This window comes from Cajanus cajan, chromosome 5 (assembly GCF_000230855.2).
Source record: "Cajanus cajan strain Asha chromosome 5, NIPB_CcT2T_4, whole genome shotgun sequence".
NCBI lineage: Eukaryota > Viridiplantae > Streptophyta > Magnoliopsida > Fabales > Fabaceae > Cajanus > Cajanus cajan.
In genome coordinates this window covers 60,284,393-60,306,880 of record NC_138521.1, presented here as the reverse complement: position 1 = coordinate 60,306,880, position 22,488 = coordinate 60,284,393, and the positions used below count along the sequence as shown (strand labels likewise).

The window sequence follows — 22,488 nt, the reverse complement described above, 5'->3', positions numbered from 1 at the left end:
CCCGAACCGAAGAGTAATACCACGTGGCACCCCCTCGGTCAGACGACAGGCCGAGAGGGGGGCCCAAACCGATGAACCACAGCACCCCCCCCTCGGCACCATACCTAGTCGAACACCCCCTCGGCCTCAGGCTAGGCCGAACACTCTTCTGGTCCCTTGGGAAAGACCCAAAGAGTAGTAGTTACTCAACAACGTCCTTTCGACCCCAAGCTTGGCCGAACACCCTTCGGCCCCAAGCTTGGCCGAACACCCCCTTCGGCCCCAAGCTTGACCGAACACTTCTTCGGTCCCAAGCTTGGCCGAACACCCCTTCGGCCTTATGCCTAGCCGAAAGCATAGTGAAAAACCCATGGTGAACACGTGGCAAATCAAACACTGGTGAACACGTGGCAAACCAGATACCTACTAAGATACTAATCACCAGGCCAAATTAAGACAGGGTTAAGGTTAATTCACGTGTTACCCGCATCCCAAGAATGAAGGCCCACCAGGCCCAAACATGTCACTATAAATATACAGGTGATATGACATAAATGAGGTACGTTACTATTCCCACTAGCACATTTATTGCTCTAAACCGAACACTGACTTGATCGTCGGAGTGCCTTTGCAGGTACCCTCCCCACCATTCGGAGTTAGTGATTCAGTCGGCACGGAAGACTCGGAAAGACTGGAAGACAGCTAAGAAAGGAGTAAGGAGACAAGTGTTCTTCACCCGGAACATTTTGGCGCCCACCGTGGGGCCGAAGCTATAACGGTTTTCGACCCCGAAGTTAGAACGGTCTTCGACCCCGGAGCAAGATGGTACTTACGAGAAGTCAGCAAGAGAACGTAGCCACCGAGCACCCTTACGGGATGCCCCGAGGTACTCCCGTACGGCGAACCGATCAGAACGACGGAATGGAAGAATCATACGTGGACCGATCCCAGCAACCTAATCCCTCCTCGGCCCTCGAACAGTTAAGGGCCGAAATGATGGAACTCAGGAGGCTCCGAGAAAAGGACGCTCACGAGTTATCAGCTTTAAGAAGAGAGAACGCCGAGCTTAGGAGCGATAACCGGACGTGGCAGCCCACGCACGACGCAAAATCAGTCAACCCGGGAACATGGCGAATCCTCGGGATGGTACAAGGAAGTTAATATTCCTCGGCCGTCTGGAGTGCCGACCACCGCAACGCAAGATCAACAAAGAAGGCAGGGAAGAACACCATTCACACCGGACATTGCCGGGTCTCGATTACCCGACAATTGGAAAAACTTAACCCTGGAGAAGTATGATGGAACCGCCGACCCTGAAGAGCACCTCGATGCATTCGTCACACAGGTCGGATTGTACACCGATGACGACGCAATCATGTGCAAAGTCTTTCCTACTTCTTTGAAAGGACCCGCACTCAATTGGTTCACTCGGCTTCCACCCGGGACGGTAGATTCTTTCACATCCCTATCTTCCCGCTTTGTGATACAGTTCGCTACAAGCCGACCTCATCAACTCACGTCCATTGCGTTGATCAATATCCGCCAAGAAAAGAAGGAGCCCCTCAGAGCCTTCATGGAAAGGTTCGGAAAGATGACTTTGTCCATTCGAAATCTAGATCCCGCGGTGGCCTTGCACCACCTCACCACAGCGCTGCGACCAGGCCCATTCGTGAACAGCTTATGCAAAAAACCACCTAGAGACTTGGATGAGCTTCGACAGAGAGCCACGAAGTACATGCAGATGGAAGAGTTGGCCGAGTTCCGAAACCAGAACCGGTCCGACTCCTTTCTAGGAAGGAAGGAAGTTGAGAAGGAACTCAACCCAAAACCACGCCCGAAGGACGTCCTCGACAGGGAAAGAGCCCACAGGGGGCCCCGGTATACGCAGTACACACCGCTCAACGCCACCAGAGCTAAGGTGTTAGAGCAGGCGCTAGCCACAGAAATCCTAGCAGTCCCACGTCGAGCCATGACTCCGCCCCACGCGGATAAAACCAAGACATGCCATTTCCACAGGAACAGGGGACACACCACCGAAGAATGCACGGCTCTCCGAGACCGCATTGAGGACCTTGTCAAGTCTGGCCATCTCCAGAACTTCACCCAGCCGTCGGGAAGGAGGAGATATCACAACTCTCGGGAAAGGAGAGGAAACAGTGATAGAGCACCCCCAAGGCATCGATCTAGGGAAAGAAGCAGGACCCCCGAAAGAAGTGACCGGCAGCCTGAACGAAGTCAACCCAGGAGGGTGATAAATACAATCGCCGGAGGCTTCGCGGGAGGAGGAAGCACGTCCTCCGCCCGAAGAAGGCACTTGAGAGCTATCAAGTCGGTAAATGCCGTGGGAAGAGCAACCATTCACATGCCTCCTATCACATTTACCGACCGAGACTTCAAAGGGGTAGACCCGATACAGGATGACCCAATGGTCATCAGTGTCGAAATCAACAATTGCGTGGTTAAGAAGACGTTGGTTGATCAAGGAAGCTCGGCAGACATCCTATATTGGAAAACATTCGAACAGCTCGGCATCCCCGAACAAGAACTAATACCTTATGGTGAGCCCTTAGTCGGATTTTCTGGTGAACGAGTGGATACCAGGGGAACAATCGACCTGTACACCTACTTTGGGGACGACCACCATAGGCGGAGAATCAAAGTCCGATATGTGGTTGTGCACGCCAACACTTCATACAACATTTTGTTAGGCCGGCCATCCTTAAACAAACTCCGGGCCATCGTTTCCACACCTCACTTAGCCATGAAATTTCCCTCGGAGGAGGGAGCGATCATCACCCTCCACGCGGACCAGAAGACGGCTCGAGAGTGTTACTTTGCAAGTTTAAAGGTTCCACCGACGCCGAGTTCTTCCCGAGATGTTAATGTCATCGGAGACACCAGCCAGCGAGACCTAGTCGATGGTTTGGAGTTGGACCCGAGAGTGGCAGACGAGGGCAGGGTCGAGCCGATTGAAACAACAATTCCTTTTCAACTCGGGACGAAAGAGGGACAGGTCACATTCCTGAGCTCCCAACTATCCGAAACGGATGCGTGTAAGATCAAACAAGTCCTGGTACAGTACGCTGATTTGTTCGCTTGGACTGCCGCCGATATGCCGGGAATTGATCCCAGTTTCCATTGCCATCGGCTATCTGTGTGTAAGGACGCCAAGCCCGTTGCCCAGAAGAAGAGGAAAGTGGGTGGAGAAAGAGCCCGAGCAGTCAAAGAGGAGACAACCAAGTTGTTACAAGCAGGTTTCATCCGGGAGGTCAGGTACTCCACCTGGCTGGCCAACGTAGTAATGGTCAAGAAGTCAAACGGCAAGTGGCGGATGTGCACTGACTATACCGACCTCAATAAGGCATGTCCTAAAGACGCATACCCTCTCCCTCACATCGACGCACTAGTCGATGGCGCGGCCGGCCACTTTAGACTAAGCTTCCTGGACGCTTATTCCGGGTATAATCAGATACCCATGTACCCCCCGGACGAAGCCAAAACCGCGTTCATCACTGATTCAGCGAACTATTGTTACAAGGTAATGCCATTCGGCTTAAAAAACGCGGGGGCAACCTATCAAAGGCTCATGGACAAGATTTTCCGTAACCAGATTGGGACAAGTCTGGAAGTGTACGTAGACGATATGGTGGTCAAATCTGCCTCAGGACCCGACCACCTCAGAGACCTACGTTCCATCTTTGACGAAGTACGACGCCATCACATGCGACTGAATCCGGCTAAGTGCACGTTCGGAGTGGCGGGGGGAAAGTTTTTAGGTTTTATGTTGTCGCAAAGGGGGATAGAGGCGAACCCTGACAAGTGTCAGGCTATCATCAGCATGAGGAGTCCGATTAATGTCAAAGAAGCACAACGCTTGGCAGGACGAATAGCTTCATTGACTCGGTTCCTGCCTTGCATGGCAGACAAATCACGACCCATTATGTCCCTTCTAAAGAAAGCCACCAAGTTCAAGTGGACCGACGAGTGCGAATCAGCCTTTAACAGCTTCAAGGCGATACTCGCTACCCCGCCGTTGTTGGTTAAGCCCGACCCCCAGCTGGACATGATCATGTACATATCAGTGTCCGACAGGGCCATCAGCACCGTCTTGGTGCAAGAAAAATCGGAGCAGATGCCGATTTATTTCATCAGCCGAGTACTGCAAGATGCCGAAGCCAGATACCAACACCTTGAGAAAACGGTCCTCGCCCTCGTCCACACCTCTCGACGCCTCAGACACTACTTTCAAAGTCATCGTATGCTCGTCCGAACTGACACTCCCATAACCAAGGTTCTGCGAAAGCCCGAATTGGCAGGACGAATGGTCTCCTGGTCCGTCGAATTGTCACAGTTCGACATCCGATTCGAACCACGAGGGCCCATAAAAGCGCAGAGCTTGGCTGATTTCTTGAACGAATTCACGTTGACGGCGACCCCCGACGCACAACTTTGGACCTTACATGTAGATGGATCGTCGAACCAACAAGGCAGTGGAGCGGGTATCATCTTAGAGGGACCGGGTCACGTAGTTGTCGAGCAGTCACTTCGTTTCGGTTTCAAAGCGTCCAATAACCAGGCTGAGTATGAAGCCCTTTTGGCAGGTCTACGACTGGCAAAAGACTTGGGCATCTCAAAATTACAATGTTGGAGTGACTCACAAGTAGTAATAGGGCAGGTCAGCGGCGCCTTCCAGATCAAAGAGCCGACCCTACTGTTATACTTTCATGCGTTCAATAAGCTGAAGGCCGATTTCGAAGATGTCCAAGTCAAGCATACGCCTCGGGAACTCAACGTAAGAGCTGATCAATTGGCCAGGCTAGCCAGCAGCAAGAAAGTCAGCCACTTACGAAGTGTGATACAACAGGATTTGCCAAAGCCCAGCATCGCCAAACCAGAGTGCTTACAGGTCCAGCCTGAAAGCCCTGACTGGATGACAGGAATAAAGGGGTACTTGACAGCCGGAATATTACCTGATGACCCATTGGAGGCAAAAAAGATGAGGATTACGGCGGCACGATATACCCTGATCGCGGGGGACTTATACAAAAGAGGGTTCTCGACCCCCCTGTTGAAATGTTTAACACCGGACCAGGCGCACTATGTGCTGCGAGAAATTCATGAAGGCGTATGTGGAACTCATTCGGGAGGCCGAACCCTAGCAGCCAAGGTTCTCCGAGCAGGGTACTATTGGCCAACCTTGGTTGCGGACTGTTCGAATTTCATTCAACAATGCAAGCCCTGCCAACAGCACGGACCTTTAAATCACCAACCCCCCGAGGGGTTACACTCCATCTCCACCCCTTGGCCGTTCTCCATCTGGGGTATGGACATTCTGGGACCATTTCCACCTGCAAAAGGCCAAGTCAAGTTCCTCGTTGTATCCGTCGACCACTTCACAAAATGGATCGAAGCGGAGGCATTGGCCACCATCACAGCCAGCAACATACAAAAATTCTTTTGGAAAAGCGTTATTACCCGGTTTGGGATCCCGTACGCCTTGATCACGGACAACGGACTGCAATTCACCGATCGACGTTTCAATGAATTTTTGAACGGATTAGGAATCAAGCACCGAATGACCTCGGTGGAGCACCCCCAGTCCAATGGTCAGGCCGAGGCAGCAAATAAGGTTATCCTTAAAGAGTTGAAACGACGTCTCGGACAGGCTAAAGGAACATGGCCAGACCAGCTACCAGAAATCTTGTGGGCATACCGATGCACGCCTCAGAGTTCAACCAAGGAGACCCCCTTTCGGCTAACCTACGGCACAGATGCAATGATACCCGTTGAGGTAGGAGAGCCTTCTCTCAGGCGAACACAATTTGACGAGGATAGCAACCGGGAAAATCTCAATATTGAGATGGACTTGGTAGACGAAGCTCGAGAGCAAGCATTGGTGAACATGGAGGCCTGTAGAACCAGGTTGGCAAAGAGAATTCGAACCAAGGTGAAACCGAGGGAGTTTCAAGCCGGGGACCTCGTGTGGCGAGTTACCGGTGAAGCAAGGAAGGACAAAGCTCAGGGCAAACTCGCACCTAACTGGGACGGCCCTTTTCGCATAATGCATAACTTAAAGAACGGTGCCTACAAGTTAGAAGAGCTCTCGGGAAAGGCTATTCCCCGAACATGGAACGCAACGCACTTAAAGCATTATTTTAGTTAACAGATTGTAATTGTTTCGGTGTACTCTTTTCCTTCCTCAGGTTTTACCCTCTTATAAAAATGTGAAGGAGGTTTTTCTGGGAAAGGTTTTTAACGAGGCACCATATCAAATGAAACAAGCCCCTTCTGAATCATTTATCCGTCCAATTTAATTACAAGTCAAAAATCAATTCCCTCCCGAGCAACTTGCTCGGTCAAGGTTGAAAAAAACATTTCCCTCCCGAGCCACTTGCTCGGCCAAGGTAGAAAAAACAATTCCCTCCCGAGCAACTTGCTCGGTCAAGGTTGAAAAAACAATTCCCTCTCGAGCAACTTGCTCGGTCAAGGTTGAAAAAACATTTCCCTCCCGAGCCACTTGCTCGGCCAAGGTAGAAAAAACAATTCCCTCCCGAGCAACTTGCTCGGTCAAGGTTGAAAAAACAATTCCCTCTCGAGCAACTTGCTCGGTCAAGGTTGAAAAAACATTTCCCTCCCGAGCCACTTGCTCGGCCAAGGTAGAAAAAAACAATTCCCTCCCGAGCAACTTGCTCGGTCAAGGTTGAAAAAACAATTCCCTCCCGAGCAACTTGCTCGGCCAAGGTTGAAAAAACAATTCCCTCCCGAGCAACTTGCTCGGCCAAGGTTGAAAAAACAGTTCCCTCCCGAGCCACTTGCTCGGCCAAGGTTGAAAAAAAAAAAAAAAAAAAAAAAAAAACATTTCCCTCCCGCGCCACTTGCTCGGCCAAGGGTTGAAAATCTTAACTGGCTTTCATGCAATCTCACTCCAAGGTACACCTCACTCGGCTAAAAGAAAATTTTACGTTGTTGTTAAAATGGAAACAGGTCCGTATGAAAGTACAATATCTATGTAAATAAGCAAGAGTAAAAGGAAAGCCCGAACAGGAACTAAAACTTCATTTCAGTTAAAAACGGCACTAACGGCCGGGGGGGTACAATCAAATTTGGCTCATTCGGCCTAAGGAATCAAAAAAGAACAAAAAGTATACCCTATCCCTATACATCATCAACAAAACAGATGCATCAAAAAGACGAGAGCAAAGGCCGCCTAATCGGCATTGGTTGTCTGCTCGGTCTCGTCGTCGTCATCGTTCAAAGTCGTCCCAGGGTCTTCGGCGGGGGCTGATCGAGGCGGGGCCGCATTATCCGGCTCAAGGTCATCCGGCGCCTCGGCAAAATCCAGGAACTCTCCCTGGAAAAAGTCCTTGCTCAACTCAAATGAAAAGTCGGAGGGAAAAGCACCGAAGTGGGTTGCCTGCCGAACGGCGTGCCAAAACCCCTCCTCGTGCTCCTTCACAATTTTATCCTCGCATTCGGCCCGAAAAGAGGCCATAACAGCATCGGCCTCGGCTTTCATTTCCTCCTCCCGAGCAGCGGCCTCTTTCGCCTCTTGGACTCTTGCCTCCTCAGCCGCCAAGGCCCGAGCCTCCATCTCCGCGAACGCCCCCTTTAAGCGGGCAATCTCAGCATCGGACGCGGCCTGGTCGTTGGAAAGCGCCTCTTGTGCCGACAGGGACTGTTGAAGGGCCGCCTTAGTATCCTCCAAACTCTTCTGGAGGTTATGAAGATCACCCATCGGCTCCAAGGCCATCTTCCTAAAAATGGCCGTTGCCCGAACATGTAACTCACAGGCCATAGCCCATCGTGCCGAGGGAGAGGCCGAGTCAAGCATCGTGTGACCCTGAGCCGACAGCAAATCCGAAGACATCATCCTCGACGGCCGGATCTCTTCAGACAGAAAGTCTTTGGCCACAATGGCCGAAGGGACCGCCAAGTCCGACGAAGACCCTTCAACCCTGCGCTGCTTCGGCCGTGGCACCTCCGGACCGGCTGCGTCAGTTCTTCTCTTCCCTTTGTCTTTCCTCCTCTTGCTTTTTGGGTCGGGAAGAGCAATAACAGGGGGCGCCGGTTGGGGAGCTTCCATCACTTGCGGTTGGGAATCAATCGCGACACTGCGATGATCTTCAGCAGAGGACCCAGCCGGAGCCCTGCTCCTCATTAACTGCCGATATGACAAGCCCAAACCTTGCTGCGCCATCCAACCTGCAAAAACACACCAAGTCACAAATCAACCTAACAAGCACGAGCAAAGGGAAATAAAACAACACATACCCTCTAACTCAAAACGAGGCCGAGGCGATTTGGGAAGCAGCACCAGAAACCGAGACGGGATGCACCTCGGCAATCCCTTAAGAACGCTTAAGGCCGACAATTCGGCATCGGTCATCATATCCTCGGGGAAGTCATCGTACTTCCGAGGCTGACGAGTCCAATAAAAAGGAAAAAGGGGCTTCCCATCGGCATCGTAAAAATAATTTCTGCCGGCTACAGGGTCTATGATTACCTTCACAAACCCTGACTTGAAGCCCTTAAAGGACGACGTAAAGGGTGTCAACAGTGGTCGGTCGGGGTTTCGAATTAGCGACAACCACTTAATCGTCTTATTAGACGGACGTGTACAGAAGAAATGCAAAAACAAACCTACAGTCGGCTCTACGTAATGGTATTTACATAACACCCGAAACGCTTGCATATAAGCCCACGCGTTCGGGTGCAACTGGGTCGGAGCTACGTTTAATACACGGAGGACCCCCATCTGAAAATCATCAAAAGGAAGCGACATCCCTAACTCCCGAAAGAAACACTCGTACATGTAAAAGAAATCCCCCTGCTCTTCCCGCTTCGCAAGGAAAACCAGATCGAGCTCCCCAGGTCCTTCGGCTCGGCATCGTCGAAGCATGATCGGATAAGGGTCCCAACCTTCCCATCGGCCCAACGTGCAAAGGCTAAGAAGGCGTATCACGGCGGCCCTCTCATGAAAACGGGAGAAGTAGGCCGCCACTTCACCATCAACCCAGTCGTACCCGGGGACCTCACAGGGGGGAAATTTTTGCCTATAATCCCCGGGACTCATTTCGGCATCGGGCAATTCCGACCCAGAGGAAGTCCCCGATTCCCCACTACGCTCGGGGCCCGACTCACTAAGACCCCCAATCGTCTCTACTTCGGCGTTAAACGCCAATATCTCGGCATCCGGATTTTGGGCCGATCCCCCCTCGCTGGCCGAGAACCCTGACGACAATGTAACACCTTCGGTGGCCATTATCACTAAGATCAAAAAAATAAAACCAACCTTTTAGGAGTATTCGGCTCAGAGAAGAAAGACTAGAGGCGATGCAGAGAAAGTATAAGGAAAAGAGCCCCACCTCAACACCTTATATATAAGTCACTCACGGCAACCCAAGAGGCTCATAATAAATGCACCTGCACGCCAAACGACACAACCCCAACGCACGAAACCCTAAGGCGGCGGTAGCATGCAACTGTCACTATCCACTCGACACGACTCCCGAAAATGCACGTCCCCCCATATTTCAAACCCTGAATATCCCCGAACCTCTTTCTCATAAAACCCCTTCGTCTTTCATCCTCGGGCTTGGGGGGGTAGTGTACCGGTGGATACCCCTTCGGTCACGCAATAGGCCGAGAGGGGTACCCGAACCGGAGGGCCACACCATATAGCACCCCCTCGGTCAGACAATAGGCCGAGAGGGGGGCCCGAACCGAAGAGTAATACCACGTGGCACCCCCTCGGTCAGACGACAGGCCGAGAGGGGGGCCCAAACCGATGAACCACAGCACCCCCCCCTCGGCACCATACCTAGTCGAACACCCCCTCGGCCTCAGGCTAGGCCGAACACTCTTCTGGTCCCTTGGGAAAGACCCAAAGAGTAGTAGTTACTCAACAACGTCCTTTCGACCCCAAGCTTGGCCGAACACCCCTTCGGCCCCAAGCTTGGCCGAACACCCCCTTCGGCCCCAAGCTTGACCGAACACTTCTTCGGTCCCAAGCTTGGCCGAACACCCCTTCGGCCTTATGCCTAGCCGAAAGCATAGTGAAAAACCCATGGTGAACACGTGGCAAATCAAACACTGGTGAACACGTGGCAAACCAGATACCTACTAAGATACTAATCACCAGGCCAAATTAAGACAGGGTTAAGGTTAATTCACGTGTTACCCGCATCCCAAGAATGAAGGCCCACCAGGCCCAAACATGTCACTATAAATATACAGGTGATATGACATAAATGAGGTACGTTACTATTCCCACTAGCACATTTATTGCTCTAAACCGAACACTGACTTGATCGTCGGAGTGCCTTTGCAGGTACCCTCCCCACCATTCGGAGTTAGTGATTCAGTCGGCACGGAAGACTCGGAAAGACTGGAAGACAGCTAAGAAAGGAGTAAGGAGACAAGTGTTCTTCACCCGGAACAAGTGTGAATATCTGATTTAGTTAGTTTTTTATCGCGCGGGTCCTATTTAGCAAAAAAAAAAAAAAAAAACAACAACCAAACTCCCTTGTCAACTATTAAAAGCAAAAATGGTGACACTGGATCTCCTTGCCTCGGTCATCTTCCCATGCTAAATTTCTTTGTTCGACTTCCATTCAGGCATTCACAAGAACAAAAATTATAACCGTACATGAATACTTATTTATCCACCCATCTATCCTGCATCAAAACTTTTTCGTTCGATCATATAAAGTAATTTTAACATACAAGTCATATGTTTTCTCAAAATCCAACTTAAAACACATCAGTTTCTTCTGCCTTTGTCGTGCGTGATCAATAATTGGTAGTTGTTAACATTTATCACCTGGTAAATTACAAAATTTCTCCATACATCCCGATAAGAATTAAGATAGGGACTAAGGGATAAAATAAGGCTCGTGAAAAACCTTTATCACGTGCCTTTTTGGCATTCCTTTCAATGGACAAAAAAAATCAATTTAAGACCTGTAACACAGCCCACCACATCTACTTGTTTCTGCCTACTTTACAGTAAAAGTCTTAACCTTGACTCTTATAGTCGTCCCACTTGAAACTACCTCATTTGTTTCCTTCATAGATTCAAGCATTTTAATTCACACTTTTGATTAACATATTTTATATTTTTTAAAAATAAATTAAAACACTGTAGAAAACATTTGTTTAAGATACACTTTACATAAAATAAAACAAAACACGCACCAAAAGTTAGATGAACTTGTTACAATACAAAAGGAAAGATGCAAGACTGTGGGATAAAGAAAAAAAAAAGGTACCCGCTCTCCAAGTTTTCAAAAGCAGGCTTTAATTTACTTTGTAATAAAGGTTAGTTGTGCCGTCAGTTTAGCTTACGAATAGGAGGTATTCGTTTGTAATTTATTTTACAAGAATTTATTTGTTTCTGATATATTTTTTTTATCGACTCTTAAAGAAAAATTCTTTACGGAATTATCATATTAAAAACTAATATTTTAACACGTATATTACATAAAATAAATAATTATATTTTCACAATTAAACATTATAATAAACAAATATATTTGATTATATATTATTTTAGATTTATAATAAGTAATATAAATTATGGTATAATTTTTTAATTATTGATAAACTAAACTTTATTCAAATTCGATTTATAAATAAAAATTAAAGAAAGACAATTTGAAATATTACCTAACTGCGAGAGTAATATTTGAAGTGCATTTTCAAAAAAAGGAAAGAGAAAAAATTGTGAATTACAATTTATAAAATCGGAATAAATTAAAACTTTGAGTAATTTTCTTTTAATAATTAATTAATTGTTTTCAAACAAACAATTATTCGATATCACGTTTTTTATTTAAAAGCCATTGGGCTTTTCCGCCCAGCAGATTATTCCCTCTAAAAAAAAAAGTGATTGTGCCGTCACGTCGCCACGTGTCGCATTTGAATTGGAGAGATCATTTACCCTCAACAACTCTTCACATGCTATCTTCCCCCTCTTGGGCTCACTATAGCTAACAGCCTATTTCCTAAAAAAAGCTCGAAAGGACCCAGCCTCGGATCCGAAGCAAGGAGCTTGGGGCCAGCGAAGCTTAGCTTGGGGCCGAGCCTGAGTATTGTTCCTGTGTTCGTTGAAAATTTCGCACTATTTCGATCACTTTATCTGTGTGAGCTAAGAGAGTCCTATTTTCTTCTGCTTCCACCGCTTCAAACCCTAACGCTTGCTTCCTCAACACTCTCGCAGGATCAATTTTGAGCTTCAATGGAGCCTTCTCAATGTCACTGTGAGTTCATGGGCTATCTTTCTATCTCTCAAAACCCTAGCCTTCTCTCTCTAGGAACCCTTTCTTTGCGGAAAATAAAACAAAAACAAAAAAAACCAAATCTATGCTTGCGTCTCTGGCTTTTCGCGTTGGGCGCGATTTCGCAAGCTCGTGCAGTCGTTTTATGTCCTTTGCTCAATTTGAACGCCGATTGTGAGCTCGAATTGTGCCACGTTTCCGATCTTTTGCGTTTTCGTCGTAATTTTGAGATTTTCGAGTGTTTTTCGGTTTTGGTATGAGCTCAGCTGGTGCGAAAGTAGGGGAAATGGAATAGTAATTGAGTGTTGTGTGTTTAGCTCCCTGTCATTTCTTTAAGAAGGGAATATATTTCAGCTTAGGTAAATTGTGCAAATTTGATTTTCGCTTCAATTGTCTTTGTTCTAGTTTTAGGTTTCTACAGTGCTACGAAAGGGAGTGTGAATTCCTTGCGTACTAATATAACCTTATTGTAGTCTGTGGAAACGAAAGGGAACGGTTTCTTCTACTGACAATTTATGCATGTAGATTACGCTCGGTTAATTTTAGGATAAGTTTTAAAAACTGGTTTCTTCAAATTCTATCCCTGCCCTGTGGATATTATATTAGTCTGGAGCTGGAAGGTATGGTCAAAGGTGATGAAATTTTGCGGTGACTGGTGAGCCTCTTTTTTTTTTTATAGTTGTAGTTGAAGTGCATCTGTACATGCAGAACTAAATGAGGGGAAATTTTGAGGCTCTGGATGCTTGAAGTGTTTGGATAAGTTCACTCTTTGGGATGTTTGCTGGTTATCGGTCCGCAATTAATTGGAGTTTGCTTTTAATTTTGAGAAATAACTGCCAGTTGCCATAAACACACCTTTCTCACATGTCTTAAGGATGATGAGCTATAGGATTAGTTAAAAACTAAGGGGTTTGGTATGTCAAAACGCAGATTAAACATTGAATGCCATTACTAGAATGACATGCATTTGTAAATAGAAAAGATGAAACTGCATACGGGGAATGTGAAATAGAAGTTTTACAGTGTGGTTTTTATTCCCATTTCTTCATGCCTCTGGTTTTTCCAACCTGTAAATCTGCAGGAAACATGTTTGAGGTCATGCATTTCTCTTCAATAAGTGTTTTTCCCCACAAGATTCATCACTATGGTTGATTTGGAAGTTGTTGCTGTCTGTTTAAATATTCTCCATTTTGATTCCTCGCATGCACCAATCTTTCATTTGGCTGAAAATTTTGGAGGGGATGGCTATGCATATTTTTACATATTTATTTATTTGTGAGGTGTGGTGGCACTTGTGTCCAGAAAGAAAAAGTCCTTTTTACAAGTAGATACTTTTGTATAAGGATAATGTCTGTTAGAACCTTTAGTAGTTTTTCAATACTAACCTACTATAATAGTACTCCTGTAAGTAATGAAGAAACTCTTGTTATATTAAAAATATTTGTAAAAAAAACATGGTTTAGGCTTGTAGAGCATGTAACACTATAACTTGGAAGTTGGAATACATTCCTTTCTTCTTTTTCTTCAAATTTTCTCTTCCTTTTCCCTCATATTTTTCTAGATTTAAGGAAGAAAACTGAGAACCTTAATGTTGGATATATGATCTCATCTGATGAACTTCTGTGCTTTGTCTTTCACTTTACCAAGGCGTTTGATGCAGTTTACTTGTGTTTTGATCAATTAACCATAATGCTCCAAAAAATTTGGTCTACAAAAATAAATAAATTAGGACTGCTTTTACCCAGGCAATTTCATTTGGCAATACAATGCTTGTCACATAAAGTTTTCATTCCTGGAAGCCTGTTCTTGCTTAATGAAAAATGTACTTTGTGCGTGTAAATTGTTTGCATTTCACTATTGTGCACTAATCCTCAGAATTGTGTTATATGTGGTCCATTTTATTAATAGTGATCAACTATGGCATCTTCAATGGGATGTCAGTTATTGTTATTTATCATTGTCTTTGCACAATAATGTATAAGTAAATATACACCAAATGGATTTTTGCTTGAAGGCTAATTCTTCTTCTTTAATAATTTCCAGGATTAAATGATAGTAGCTCACAGGTGTGTTTCTGGACAGCATAATATTTGGAGAAACTTTTTCTTGATCTTCCTTGATTTACTACGCCCACTTATAAAGAATTATCTACTGAAAAATCGTGGGCTGGGTTATCTATGCCTGGAAACGAAGTAGGAGACAGGGTCCATAATTTTTTTGGTCAAGAGAACTTGTCCCAGGGCCAATATCATTCACAGGCAGGTGACGGGAACTGGCCAGGTATAAGCAACAATTTGTGGGCTGGTAGCCAGAGACCAACTGGTGCACCCTTTATTTCCAATTTGAAGAATTTTAATCAACAGCAGTCAGGTAGAAATAGATGTTATTTACCTTATTTTTTAAATAGCTTCTTACTTATCTATCAATGATAATATATTTACTTGCATTTATTCTTTTTTAATTTTATTTTATAATCTCTATTGGTTTAACATAAGTTATAACTTTGATTTTTAAGGTTCATTTTGTTAGTAGTCTTTTTCCCCATTACTAATTGTATTTCCTTTTACTTGCGTTAAGATTTTGAGCAGGGACACACAAGCTCTCCACATTTGCGTCATGGTTTGAACCTGGCACAATCAAATTTGAGGCCTGACTCTGGCAGAAATCAACTCCCAAACCAACAGACAGCTGTAAATGGCTATATGTCAGGACATCAGGTTTTTCAGTCCAGGCAAAATGAAGCCAACATTTTGGGAATGGATACCGAAACTGATTTGCATGGCATATCAAGTCTGTCAAGAGGAATATCAGTACTAGAGTCACAACAAGGGGCTGGTCTTGAACACTATAAGAAAAATTTGACTAGGACTGATGCATCTGAGTCTCCTGTCAATTATGATTTTTTTGGAAGTCAACAGCAAATGAGTGGTCGCCATTCAGGCATGCTTCAGTCTTTTTCTAGACAGCAGTCAGGGATGAATGACATGCAGCTTTTACAACAGCAAGCAATGCTAAATCAGATGCAAGAACTTCAAAGGCAGCAACAATTTCATCAACTAGAAGCTAGGCAACAGAGTTCTATGAATCCAGCCTCCTCCATTTCAAAACAGACAGTTGCAAGCCAATCTGCATCTCTTATTAACGGCATTCCCATCAATGAGGCATCTAACCTTGTGTGGCAGCAGCCTGAACTTATGGCAAATAATGCAAATTGGCTCCAGCATGGTGCATCTCCAGTTATGCAAGGGTCCTCTAATGGACTGGTGTTACCTCCTGAACAACTGCGCCTTATGGGTTTGGTTTCTAATCAGGGAGACCAGTCTCTGTATGGGCTTCCAATTTCTGGCTCAAGAGGTACACCTAACCTGTATTCTCACATTCAAGCAGATAAGCCTGCAATGTCTCAGGTTTCTGTCCAACATCAACATCAGTATTCTCGCATTCAAGGCGACAAGTCAACATTGCCACACATATCAGCAAGTGGTCATTCATTTCCAGTTCATCAGTATGCTTCAATTTCGGATCAAACTAACATGAATGATGGAACTTCAGTTTCAAGACAGGAAATTCAAGGAAAAAATATGTTTGGTTCTCTCGCTCAAGGTATAAACAGTGGTCTAAATATGGAGAACATGCAGCCAGTGAATTCTGAGCAACGAGATGTACCAATTGAAGATTTTAATGGAAGGCAAGAACTAGCTGGATCTTCTGACACTTCACAGGACAAGGTGGTAGGTCAGGTTGCTCCTTCACAGAATGCAGTGACCCTAGATCCAACAGAAGAGAAGATTTTATTTGGTTCAGATGACAGCCTTTGGGGTGGATTTGGTTGGAATAGTGGTTTAAATATGCTGGATGGTGCGGATAGTTTTGGTGGAGTTCAATCAGTTCAGAGTGGGAGTTGGAGTGCACTTATGCAGTCTGCTGTAGCTGAAACTTCTAGTAGTGAAATGGGTATACAGGAAGAATGGAGTGGTCTTAGTGTCCGGAATACTGAACGTTCATCTGGAAGTGAGCGGCCTTCAACCATTGATAGCAGCAAACAACAATCAGTTTGGACTGACAATAACTTGCAGTCAGCACCTAATATAAATTCAAGGCCTTTTCTTCGGCCAGATGATCTCAGCAGGCCCAGTACCACTGTAAACTATTCTGGTATTCCTGGATTTCATCAATCAGGTGCTGATACCGCACAGGAACATCAAGACAGGTTACAGACTGATTCTTCCCAAAGATCAATTCCACAGTTTTTAGAAAGAGGCAAATGGTTGGATTGCAGCCCTCAGCAAAAACCAATTGCAGAAGGGAATCATGTTTATGGAAATGCTGCTAATACCTCAAGTTTGGAACTAAATGAGAAGGTTATTTCAGGTTCTTGGACCCATCAACAGATGCTTTCATCCCCTAATAGTAGGGGGGAGCAATTCAATAGATCTAATGGATGGAATGCTATTAAATCACCAACACCCAATAACAATTCTAATATTAAAATCCGTGAAAAAGAAAATGTGTTGCAGCCTCATCATGATAAAGCTATGCAAGAGGATATGGGCCAGGTTCCTAAAATGTGGGAGCCCGATTCTGATACTAATTCCTCTGTTGGGTTGGAACATGCAAAGTCTCCAGGTAATATGCAGGTTTGTGGGGAGGATTCTGGTATGAATGGAATTGCTGCCATACCAAATTCAGGTGCTACATGGGTCAGCAGGCAAAGCAACCAGCAGCTCCCTAATGTTGATGCATGGAGACATACAGATTCTGTGGGGAGCTATAGAAGAAATGAAGGTGCAGGAAAATATAGGCATCATATGGAGAAAAATCCTTTAGTTTTGGAATCATTGAAGAATGAAAAGTCAGAAGGAGAGGCACATGATATGGAAAACTCTAACAAAAAGGATAAATCAGTAGATGGTCTTGCCTTTAATTCTTCCCATCACAGAACTGGTAGTTTGAGAGAAAATCCCAGTTTTGACGGTGATTTGCATAGTCCAAAGTTATCTGGGCAGGGAAATCGAAGACCTCCTATAACTCGTAAATTTCAGTATCACCCAATGGGGGATGTTGGTGGTGCTGACATAGAACCTTATGGAAACAAACATGTCATAAATTCACAGCCCATGCCTCATCAACCCATTGGAGGACTTAAAGGGCAGGACCAAAGCTATCCTGGGCAATCAAAATACAGTCATTCTGATGGGAATTATAATGAAATGGAGAAGGTAATTTTAGGAGTTTACCTTATAATGCAAGTGTTACTATATTGATTGCACAAAGTTTTCTCTATTTATTACAGAATCAGAAGTTGTTAAATCCTTCAGAATTTAACATAGGAATGAATTTGCTTTTCAGGGTGACTCAAAAACCATAGATGATAATGCTTCAAAAAGCATGCTGCCTGGCCATATACCCAAAACATTGACTCCATTTGATAGAACTGTTGGAAATTATGCCTTGAACAATACTGCTTCGCCCAGGTAGTTGATTGTTGAAAGTTTTCTTCTTGCTTTTGTTTAGAGCTTAGAAAATTAGTGTGCCATGATGTGGTAGTTGCTTCTAAATTATTGTTCAGTGTTCTCTTATGGGAAGTTACCATGACTTGTGTTTGTTTTACTTTTTCATTTGCATAGTTCTGGTCTAATTGGAACCAAAATCTGCTGGTCTACTTATTTCTCTTTTGTTTTCCTACAACTCTACTCTTCCACGATGTACATGGTAACCTTAGCTCAACTGTTTGCTTTGATTTGTTAAATTATTGTAGTCAAAATATTCTTGAGCTTCTTCATAAAGTGGATCAGTCAAGGGAGCATGGCATTGCAACAAACACAAGCACTTCTAACCGCCCTTTATCTTCCAGGGTGATGGATACTGAATCTTCTGATGGATCTGTTGTACATCCTCAACGAAATCAAAGTTCCTTGTCTCAGGGCTTTGGTTTACAATTGGCTCCTCCTACCCAAAGGCTTCCTCTGGCATCCTCTCATGCTACACCCCATGTTGCATCTGAGACAGGGGATAAGGGTCATACTTGGTTGGCTGCTACTCAGACTTTTCCTTCTCGAGAATCATCTCATGAGCTTAGAAGTAACATTTCCAGTTCCTCTGGACAACTATTTGACAAAGCCTCACAGTACAGTGCACTGGGAAATATTCCTCAGACTTTCACATCAGGCTTTCCTTTTTCAAGAATCCATACTCAGAATCAGAATGTGGCTAGTCTTGGTGGACAACTAGCAAATACCCAATGTGATAGTGCAACTTTTGTTGACCGGACTGCTTCCACTAGTCAGGTAGATGAATATTGTGAAAGAGCTCAAACTAGTCAATCTGAATTGCAATCTGCTCCGGACATGTCCCAGATGGTGGATGGTATGAACCAAATCCATGCTGGTGATCCTACCATGAAATTTTCGGCATTGGAGGCTGGCACAGCTTCTCATCCTTCTGTTACAGCATCTCTACAGGGTGCCCCTTCAAAAATTCTACACAATGTATGGACAAGTGTTTCTAACAAGCAATATCCTAATGCTTTGAAGATTTCACCCCATCCTCAACAAATTAATATTTGTGAAACTACAACAGGACCACAGAAGCCAAGTATTGAAGATTCAGAGAAAGATGGTAACCTTTCTGGGCAGCAGGTATTGCAAGTGAGTGTTGATACTGTTGAAGAGATTGCAAGTGCTTCACATGTGAAATATACCCCTGATGCATCTCAATCAAGCCCAGCTGCTACCTCTAAAGATATTGAAGATTTTGGCCGGTTTTTAAGACCAAACAATATTTTGCATCAGAATTTCTCTATGCTAAATCAAGTCCAGTCCATGAAAAATATGGAGATTGATCCTAGTAATCGAGATGTCAAGAGATTCAAGGTTTCAGATAATGTGATGGACAAACAACAGGTAGATTCCAACCATGGGCAACAGTCATATGGATACAATAACATAGTCAAAGATTTGTCAGGTAATAGTTCTCCAGTGCCACCATCAGATCCGAACTTGCTAAGCTTTTCAACAAAGCCAGGTGATGCCCAAGACACTAATGCATCTTCTCAGGAGATGGTTGGATATGGTCAGAGGAATGCTCTTAATGTTGCTAATAATAACAAATTAACTTCTGTTAAAAGTGAGCATTCTATGATAAATCCTCAGATGGCTCCATCATGGTTTGATAAGTATGGAGCTTTTAAAAATGGTAAGACGTTGCAAATGCACGATGTACGAACAATGACTCCTCACAAAGTTATGGAGCAGCCTTTAATAAGGAATCAATCTGGTAGTTTGCATATTGCTAATTCAGTGGAGCAAGTTAATAGTCTCAGTGTTGCTGGTCAGCTTGGTAATGGTGGGCAAAACCCAATGCTCACTTCAGCTGGAAGTGAGCATCTTCCTTCTCAGTTATTGCTTCCTCCAGCTGTTGAACCTGATCTGTCTAGTATGCGACCAAAGAAGCGTAAAGATTCCACATCTGAACTCATACCATGGCATAAAGAGATGAGTCTGGGCTCTGAAAGGCTTCAAGATATCAGGTGGTTGACAAAATTATGCGGTTTTATGGCTCATTTTAGATTAATTTACATATAAACAGCTTTTCAGTTCCAAGTTCTATGATGATTTTGATTTGAGGTTCTTAAAGTAAGCTATTCAAATTAAGCATTTAATGTGCCTGTAATTTTTTATTGCTATTGTTTATGATTAGAAGTTGGAGAAGATCCTGTCTCTTTCACCAGTTGCTAGATCTGTTTTCAATTTCTTAGAAAGTATTTTATGCCTTTTTACGATATAATTATATTTTAATCATTTTTTATATTCACCAATTTGTGATGTATTGTTTCCTCTAAGATTGAGTTTCTTTATTATTTGGCAGTGCGGCAGAATTTGAGTGGGCCCAAGCTGCAAATAGATTGATTGAGAAGGTTTGTTCATAATTAAATCAGTCTAAACCAAATCTCTTAATTCATTTGCTACTAGGAGTTCACTTTGCTCGATATATGACATTAGGTTGAGGATGATGTTGAGCTAGTCGAAGATTTGCCAATGATGAAGTCAAAAAGAAGACTTGTGTTAACATCTCAGCTTATGCAGCAGCTACTTAATGCCCCTCCAGCTGCAGTTCTCTCTTCAGATGCCAAGTCGCATCATGAAAGTGTGGTCTACTCTGTTGCTAGATTAGTGTTGGGAGATGCATGCAGTTTGGTCTCATGGTCTGGAAATGACACACTGATGTCCTCTGGCAGCAAAAAACTGTAAGATTTTTTTCTTCTCTTTTCTGAATGAGCATATGATGGTTTTGAATGTATAGCAAGGTCATATCAAGTGAACTCTATCTTATAGTGTGATGTAAAAAGTGGTTGAAGAGCTAATTTTGATCATTCAATTTTTCAGGGATGACAATTGTTAGAAGTTATTTAGAAGAGTTACACAATCATTTCAAAAAATTGCATGACTTTATGTTTCCCAATGTGTTTGGATTAACAATTTAATTAAGAATTTATTTAATTACCTTATTTCTATAAGCTTCACTACGAAGCATATTAAAATAAGCTAAAAAGAGCTTATATAAAAGCCATTAGTTACTTTCATAAGCTTAACCAAACACATACATAAGTGCTTATATGATGAGCCCAAATAAGCTCTGTAGGAACCCTTAATCTTGATCGTATACACGCATAATTCTATTGTTTGGATCTTTTGATATCTCCACTTGTAATAAATTTTTTATTGATATATTCTGTAGCCTGCCTGATAAGCTCAAATCATCTGAGAAAATTGATCAGTGCATTTTGAACGTGGAAAACTTTGTTGGTAGAGCGAGGAAACTGGAAAATGACATATTGAGGTACTATCACTGTTTATTTTTCTCATGGCCTTGGCAAATGTATGTTGCCTTTTCCTGTTCTTTGTGGTAATAAAATTTCATGGAACAATTGATTTGACTAGTTTGAAATATGGAATATTTTCTGACCTCTTTACTTTATCATTGCTCTGAAGAATGGGTTCAATAGCTTGAGAAATAAAGATAGAATTTGCTGGCATAAGTTATTTATCAGGAAAATTTAGGTTGGATGTCCTATTTTACTAGTGTTAGTGAAAGAATCAAGAAGTGTGTTTATGATGGTAGAAGTTTTCAGCTTTTGTTCTCTCTGATTTGTATCTCTTCTCTTGCAAAATTGATGATTAAAAGTCCAGGAGAAGCAAAATTATTTCAATTAGTTCCTGAAGATAACTAACTGATTTGTTGTGAAGGAAGAGGGTATTATGATATGCTTGTTCTGATAGACTGCAAATTTACTCAACTAGCAATATGACGGAGCCTGTTTTTGGCTTGTCTTTACAGTTTGATTTTACTGGGTAATGATGATATTTGCAATATTTCATATACTAGGATGTGGAAGCATTGGTCTGTGTTCTCTCTTTTCCGTTGCCTACTGCTGCTATAATCTCTTTAGATTTAGTTTAGGTTATTCTGTTTTTGTGTCTGTTGCTTTTCTTTATCTTAACATGATGGCTGCAATTTCGTTGTTCTCTCCGTTTACTTACTTTTTACCAATTTTGTTGTTGATGATGCAGATTGGATAGTAGAGCCTCAATTTTGGACTTGAGAGTGGAATGTCAAGATTTAGAAAGATTTTCCGTCATCAATCGATTTGCCAAGTTTCATGGTCGGGGGCAAAATGATGGGGCAGAAACCTCATCCTCTGATGCAACTGCAAATGCTCAGAAATCATGCCCCCAGAAATATGTTACTGCAGTTCCAATGCCTAGAAACCTACCAGACAGGGTACAATGTCTTTCACTTTGATAATTAATTAATTCATTTTTCCATCTTTCTTGGTCAGTTGTCTCCACAACATCCTGTTTCTGGTCCTTCTCTTTCAACTTATATTATTGCACTTCATCGCCATAGAACCATACAACTGGCAATGTAGGAGAAGAATGATACTAGATTGCCTCCTCAACCAATGGAGGCTATTAGATCTTTTCAATCTATATATGTATGTATGTCTAGATCTGCGCAATCTAGTTATCTTTTACTATTGGTTTTCAGGTTCCAAGCCATTTGTATATATTAAGATAAGATATGCAGTTTACTTAGTTTTAACCATACCATTTGACTCGGATTTAGCTGATTAGTTAAGCATAAGCTGTTCAATGTTTTTTAATAGAACATAAGATGTTATTTAGTCATTTCCTTTTTCTCAATTTTAAGTCATTTTCCTGTATTTGTATGT

The 22,488-nt window shown here is 43.7% G+C and overlaps 2 protein-coding genes across 3 annotated transcripts; both read left to right on the top strand.

Moving 5' to 3' along the window:
- Window positions 1-900: 900 nt before the first annotated feature.
- LOC109818937 (uncharacterized) lies at window positions 901-6,829 on the top strand. Its single transcript, XM_083074604.1, has 3 exons — window positions 901-1,125; window positions 1,469-6,340; window positions 6,468-6,829. Exons 1-2 carry the CDS (start codon window positions 901-903, stop codon window positions 6,140-6,142), a joined length of 4,899 nt encoding a protein of 1,632 aa, XP_082930730.1. The 3' UTR covers window positions 6,143-6,340; window positions 6,468-6,829.
- Window positions 6,830-12,007: 5,178 nt separating this feature from the next.
- LOC109809249 (uncharacterized) lies at window positions 12,008-22,479 on the top strand. Of its 2 annotated transcripts, none has more exons than XM_020372500.3 (9): window positions 12,008-12,239; window positions 14,301-14,627; window positions 14,835-17,476; window positions 17,607-17,731; window positions 18,112-19,785; window positions 20,124-20,172; window positions 20,258-20,502; window positions 20,994-21,095; window positions 21,827-22,479. In XM_020372500.3, the coding sequence occupies exons 2-9, from the start codon at window positions 14,435-14,437 to the stop codon at window positions 22,056-22,058; spliced, it is 5,262 nt and encodes a 1,753-aa protein (XP_020228089.1). In that variant the 5' UTR covers window positions 12,008-12,239; window positions 14,301-14,434; the 3' UTR covers window positions 22,059-22,479. The 2 variants fall into 2 exon arrangements, with proteins under 2 accessions (XP_020228089.1, XP_020228088.1); XM_020372499.3 differs by having other exon boundaries at window positions 18,016-19,785.
- Window positions 22,480-22,488: the final 9 nt, after the last annotated feature.

Coding starts and splice junctions, on each gene's coding strand:
- LOC109818937 (XM_083074604.1), top strand. CDS start 901: ATGGAAGAATCATACGTGGACCGATCCCAGCAACCTAATCCCTCCTCG. Junction 1,126..1,468: donor CATGGCGAATCCTCGGGATG/GTACAAGGAAGT, acceptor TTTGTGATACAG/TTCGCTACAAGCCGACCTCA.
- LOC109809249 (XM_020372499.3), top strand. CDS start 14,435: ATGCCTGGAAACGAAGTAGGAGACAGGGTCCATAATTTTTTTGGTCAA. Junction 17,477..17,606: donor ATTATAATGAAATGGAGAAG/GTAATTTTAGGA, acceptor TTTGCTTTTCAG/GGTGACTCAAAAACCATAGA. Junction 21,096..21,826: donor CTGGAAAATGACATATTGAG/GTACTATCACTG, acceptor TTGATGATGCAG/ATTGGATAGTAGAGCCTCAA.